At 43.7% G+C, this 6,332-nt stretch overlaps 1 protein-coding gene across 1 annotated transcript; it reads left to right on the forward strand.

Annotated features, from left to right (window-relative positions):
• Positions 1 to 493: 493 nt before the first annotated feature.
• LOC149195760 (uncharacterized) lies at positions 494 to 5,017 on the forward strand. The gene is made up of 9 exons (XM_089408015.1): positions 494 to 622; positions 793 to 893; positions 1,070 to 1,097; positions 1,246 to 1,668; positions 1,774 to 2,067; positions 2,179 to 2,577; positions 2,726 to 3,207; positions 3,775 to 4,075; positions 4,247 to 5,017. Exons 1-9 carry the CDS (start codon positions 494 to 496, stop codon positions 5,015 to 5,017), a joined length of 2,928 nt encoding a protein of 975 aa, XP_089264141.1.
• The last annotated feature ends 1,315 nt before the right edge of the window (positions 5,018 to 6,332 follow it).

Genomic DNA, 6,332 nt, shown 5'->3' on the forward strand with positions numbered 1-6,332 from the left:
AAGCTTTCCAACCCAGAACCGTTGGAAGCGTTAGGGTTACTCCAGAACCCATATCACGAAACCAAGACAAATTGGAACAGGACAATGTAGAACCTCCCGTCGCCATCTGCGTCCAACCATGGAAGAGTAAGGTTGGGGCTTCGATCAGGCGCAGGGGTAACCCTCTGCCGACAGATAGAAGAACAAAACAAAGGTACATTTAACCAGATTAAATACATACAACAAAGCAGAGAGCCGAAGGGTCGTACCTGTTGTAATTGTCGGCATTCTATAACCTTGAGGAAGACCTCCTTGCCCGAGTCAATCTCAGAGGCGGATATCTACATTAAGCAATAAAATAGCAGAGGAAATCGTTAGTCCTGATTTCTTAAGGGGAAAAACCAAAGAACCGAAAAAACGATAAACATTATGGAACTAAATCCATATACTGGCGACTGCAACACTCACCAGAAGTCATTTCGGAAATTTATAAACACAGGACAGAAGCTCGGCGATGAGGATGCGCGCTGGCGGAGATGGTAGTAGTTCACTCGGCGCAGAATCGTCGAACAATCCCACCAACTGTGGCGGGGTGGAGCAGAGAGCCGCAGAATCACCGAGTTATGCCGGAAAACCTCGAAGAGTCGGGAAGGGGTAGACTTATATAGCATCAACTTCCAGAAGTGAAGTCGAGGGGGCATCTCCACCCTCTGATTCAATCCGGAGCATCCTTACCGTCGGTTGAGGCGGCAACACAAAAGAAAACAAGCGGGAGTTCTCTAACCTTGAACCACACCCCCTTCACGTGAACAGGCCGGCGGAATTTATTGCCGCGTCCATATGTCCACTGCGGATGGTGCCAGCGAAGCTGACAGTCAGAGCTGTCTCGATATGCCCAATGCCGCAGCACTTAGGTTATGCGATATGTGTTTCACATATGGAGAGGGGCGATACATAAAGTTTAACCAATATAACATATATAAACAATATCAGTCGCAAATGTAATTTAATACCAAGAGCTATAACGATAATGGAGTTGTAGCCTTACCATAAATTTTTTTTATCTATATATGTTTAATATGTGGGTTAGGTATGTGACAATTGGTATCAGAGCAGAGGTTTTCATACTGTGACCTCTGGGATGAGCTTTAACATGTTAAATTGTGGAAGGAAACACAACGATTTGTTTTTTTTTCCTTCTTCCCTTTTGGTTAATAAGATGTACAAATAACTAATAGTGTTGAATATTTACTGACTCTATTTTAGGGAAAAAAAAAAGAACAACAACGAGACGCTAGACAAGTGGCAGTAATTATGCAGAGAGCTAGCAGTGCTACGCACATAACGATAGCAGGCCAGGAACCTGCAACAAATCCTAGGAGTAATCCAGAGCTGTGGGTACAGCTTGGCGAAGAGACACGGAGCACAAATTTAGCCATATTAGAAACAGTTCAAGAACTGAAAAATGAGATGGCTCGGTTGCGAGAGGATAATGCACGATTGACTATGGAGCAAGAAAGAATCTTAAAAAGTTTGTCTGAAAAGCAGAACCCGCCATTAGTCAATCCCAGTGCCGAACAACAGAGAATGACGGAGGAGCAACATTACCAAGTAGAACCTGAAAAATCAAAAGAAAGAGAGGATCAATTTGATAATGCATCTGAACAGCAGACCTCAAAACGTCAAAGAGTGGAGTTATAGGGAGAATTTCAGAAGATTAAGCCCCCACACTTTGATGGGGAACAAGAGGAAGCGGCGGAAGCATGGCTAATTAATATGAACAAATATTTCTAGCTGTATGAATACGACCATAACCTGAAGGCACGATTGGCCATCTTTCAATTACAAGGGAAAGCAACTCTGTGGTGGGAGGAGGTCAAAATCGTTAAGGGGGTAAGCGAACGAACCATCACATGGGAAAAGTTTCAGAAATACTTCAAAGAAAGATATTTGACCGAGCGCTTTTATGATGAGAAGGCAAAGGAGTTCCATGATTTGCGGCTGGGACAACAGACTATGGACGAGTTTATTAATCGTTTCACCTCCCTGCTTCGTTATGTGCCCTACCTTAAGGAAGAAAAAGCCAAGGTGCAAAGATTTGTTAGTAGTTTACCCATGTATATACGAGAAAGGATTGAGTTTGACAATCCTAGGACGATGGATGAAGCGATTCGCAAGGCCAGAATCTGTTATCAACAGAACAAACAGAAAGGGGACGCTTCAAATAGGAAATGGAATGAGAAAAGGAGTAATAAAACTGTTGGAAACAGTAAAGGAAGTCGCAGCGGTGGAGTTAAGGGTGGAAGTAAAGGGCAGAGCAGCCGGACTGTACAAAGAGGATCGTTCAGGTCCAAGACAACCGGCGAATCCAGAATGAGCGAACAGCCTGTCAAGCTGGAAAGCGAAGGAATAACCAGACCTCCAGTACAGTGCTGGGGTTGTGGAGGACCGCACTACGTCAAAAACTGCCCGCAACGGAAGGGAACCGATCAAATATCCCAGATTCACGAGGCATCAACCGTTGGTGATGTGGGACGCAGCATGCCTAGGATTAACGCAGCTCTGGACGACCATCATGCGGAATACCAACCCACCATGGTGGAATTTGAAGCTAGCTACAGGGGCTAAAAGACGAGTGTTGGCAAAGATTAATAGCTGTCTTCTAACGTTAGCGGGACAGCCAATGGTAGCAGATCTAAATGTGATTCCACTTGGCTCATACGATGTTCTGATTGGCATGGACTAGTTAGAGAAGCACTGGGCATTAGTAAACTGCAAGACGAAAACCATTTGCTACAAAGATGACCATGGAAGGGAACAGGTGATGCAAGGGATAAAACGACCCGTGCAGGTCCGGCCAATCACTGCATCACAGCTAGCTAGGTGTATCAGAAGAGGATGCCAGATTTATGCCATTCAGGTAGGATATGCAGATTCCAAGGATAAAACGGTTACACTGGACAACCTTCCGGTGATAAAGGAATTTGCAGATGTATTTCCAGAAGAGATACCTGGGCTACCCCCAAAAAGGGATATAGACTTCACTATTGAATTGGTTCCAGGGGCAGCACCAGTATCGCGGGCACCTTACAGAATGAGTGTACCCGAGTTGACTGAGTTAAAGATGCAACTACAGGAATTACTAGACAAAAATTATATCCGACCCAGTGTATCTCCATGGGGAGCCCCGGTGTTATTTGTCAGGAAGAAAGATGGAACCCTTCGAATGTGTATAGATTACCGACAGCTAAACAAGCTCACGATCAAAAACAAATATCCCCTACCTCGGATTGATGAACTTTTTGATCAAGTCAAGGGTGCCACAGTGTTTTCTAAGATCGACTTGTGATCAGGTTACCATCAGATTAGAATCAAGGAGGAGGACATTGCAAAAACAGCTTTCAGAACACGATATGGACACTACGAGTTTGTAGTGCTACCTTTCGGACTGACTAATGCACCTGCCACTTTCATGTGTTTAATGAATAGTGTATTCCATAAATTTCTGGATAAATTTGTACTGATATTTATCGATGATATTCTGATTTACTCCCGTACTAAGGAGGAGCACGAGGAACATCTCAGGTCGGTACTGCAAACTCTACGAGAGCACCAACTGTATGCTAAATTCAGCAAGTGTGATTTCTTCAAAGAGGAAATACAGTACTTAGGTCATGTAATCACAAAGGAAGGGATTGCAGTAGACCCTGAAAAAATAAGGACCATAATGGAATGGCCCGTACCGAAGGATGTGGCAGATATCAGGTCTTTCATGGTATTGGCTGGTTATTATAGAAGATTTGTGGAGGGCTTCTCAAGAGTAGCCTATCCTATTACCTCCTTGCAAAAGAAAGGAAGGGCTTTCAAATGGACTTCAGAATGTCAGCAAAGCTTTGAGCAACTTAAGCGTTTTCTCACCTCTACTCCCATTTTGAGTATAGCAGATCCTAATAAGGATTACGTGGTATGTACCGATGCAAGCCGAGAAGGCATGGGTGGTGTGTTAATGCAGGAGGGGAAAGTGATTGCCTATGAATCAAGAAAGTTAAAGGAGCATGAGCAGAAATATTCTGCCTACGATTTAGAATTAGCAGCTGTCATACATGCACTGAAAATGTGGCGGCATTACCTTCTGGGAAGAAAATTTTTGTTGTTAACAGATCATCACAGTTTGACAAACTACTTCAATCAGCCCACCCTGAATTCAAGGCAAGCCCGTTGGGCAGACTTCTTAAGTGGATTTGACTTTGATATTAAGCATTTGAAGGGAAAAGAAAACCGCGTGGTTGACGCACTGAGTCGGAAGGTGCAATGTTTATACGAAATTTCGTCCCAGAAATGGAGGGATCCCTTGCAAGAAATGATAAAAACAGCCGCAGATCACGATGCTGAATACCAGCAAATAAAAAAGCAGTTACAACTTTCCAGCGAAGAAAATCAGCAGGGGTATGAGATAGATGAGGATGGGATGCTGCTCTATAAAAAGAGGTTGTATGTACCTAATGAAGACAGTCTTAAAAATCTGGTTTTGGATGAGTTTCATATCAGCCACTACGCAGGTCATCCCGGATACCAGAAGATGCTTACTGCACTTCGGAAAGAATATTATTGGCCTAGAATGAAAAAGAATGTAGCTGAATATTTAGCACGGTGTTTGGAGTCCCAGCAGATCAAAGCAGAACATTTACACCCGACAGGGTTATTACAACCTATGCCCATTCCAGAATGGAAATGGGAAATCATATCCATGGATTTCATAACCGGGCTGCCTAGGACAAAGAAGCACAATGATTCTATCATGGTCGTAGTAGACAAATTAAGTAAGGCAGCGCACTTTATACCAGTGCAATCTACCTATAGAGCTGTGCAAATTGCACACATTTTTATGCAGAATGTGTTCAAACTGCATGGGCTTCCGAAGACAATAATTTCCGATCGAGATGTAAAATTCACATCAACATTCTGGAAAGCATTATTTACCGAACTGGGTACACAGCTGAATTTCAGTACAGCCTATCATCCCCAGACCGATGGGTAGACTGAACGAGTGAACCAAATAGTGGAAGACATGTTAAGAGCATGCGTGATGCAGAAACCGACTCAATGGGAAGAATATTTACATTTGGTTGAATTCGCTTATAACAATGGATATCACACATCATTGAAAATGACTCCCTTTGAGGTCTTGTATGGACAGAAATGCCGTACACCCTCAAGTTGGAGTGGGCCAGAGGACAAATTGAGATTGGGGCCAGAAATGCTCAAAGAAATGGAGGACATGGTAAAAAGAGTGCGGACTAATTTAAAGGCTGCCCAAGACTGCCAAAAGAGCTTCGCAGATCGGAAAAGAAGGTTTAAAGAGTACCAGGTCGGCGACCATGTTTACGTAAGAATTCAAGCCAGGAAAAGTACCCTGCAATGGAGCGGTTGCGCCAAACTTGCACCCCGCTATTTTGGACCTTTCCAGGTCTTGGCAAGAGTCGGGCCGGTAGCCTACCAGCTCGCCCTGCCAAGCCACATTAGAATTCATAATGTCTTCCATGTTTCCATGCTTAAAAAATACATTTACGACCCTAAGCATGTGATCAAATGGCAAGACATACGGGTAAGAACTGATTTCAGATTTACTAGTTGGAAATGTGTTTTGAAGGTAAATGACTGGTACTGTTGATGGTTGCAGGTCGAACCGGAAGGAGAGGTCCTGGTCGAGCCGCTGAGCATTCTCGACCGGAGAGAAGTACAGCTGCGGAAGCGAGTTATTACCCAAGTTAAAGTGCAGTGGCAGCACTATAGGCCTGACGAGGCCACTTGGGAAGATGAGGAATTTCTTAAGCAAGCGTATCCGAGGCTGTTTGAGAACATCAGACATCGGGACGATGTCCAATCTCAGGCGGGGGAGATGTGATGACCCCGGGAAAAGTGTAAATATTTAAATCTTACTGCGGTAAAAGACAGAATTAAGTTAACGATGGAAGATTGTTTGTTATTTAAAAAAAAAAATAAACCTTAGTAGTATTTCTTGCTATTTTACATGTGCACTAAAAGAATAATTATTCCAATAAAGAAATACTTATGATAGTATTGGCAACTCTCGGGAGGGATTTGGAAAAAGAAAGTCAGTTATCAAAACTGCAAATAACCACCTTCCCTAACTAGAAGGGTCTCCAGGGAAAAGGGAAGGGGGTTGGCAAAAATCTGGGCTATAGAGGCAGGCAAAGAGAGAAAGGAGGGAAACGAAAACCCGAATAGACTAAGTCTGGTAAGGATCAGATAGTCGAGCACAAAAGTGCAGCCTTGCTAAGGATAGAGATCCGGAAAGAGGAAGCTTGGGGCGAGACTCTGGTCCCGGAGGA

The sequence above is a fragment of the Pinus tabuliformis genome, chromosome 2_2, assembly GCF_031772625.1.
Source record: "Pinus tabuliformis cultivar Carrire ecotype Pingquan chromosome 2_2, CPIR1, whole genome shotgun sequence".
Lineage (NCBI taxonomy): Eukaryota > Viridiplantae > Streptophyta > Pinopsida > Pinales > Pinaceae > Pinus > Pinus tabuliformis.

Coding starts and splice junctions, on each gene's coding strand:
- LOC149195760 (XM_089408015.1), top strand. CDS start 494: ATGAGGATGCGCGCTGGCGGAGATGGTAGTAGTTCACTCGGCGCAGAA. Junction 2,068..2,178: donor TTAAGGAAGAAAAAGCCAAG/GTGCAAAGATTT, acceptor TGTTATCAACAG/AACAAACAGAAAGGGGACGC. Junction 4,076..4,246: donor ACGATTTAGAATTAGCAGCT/GTCATACATGCA, acceptor AAGCATTTGAAG/GGAAAAGAAAACCGCGTGGT.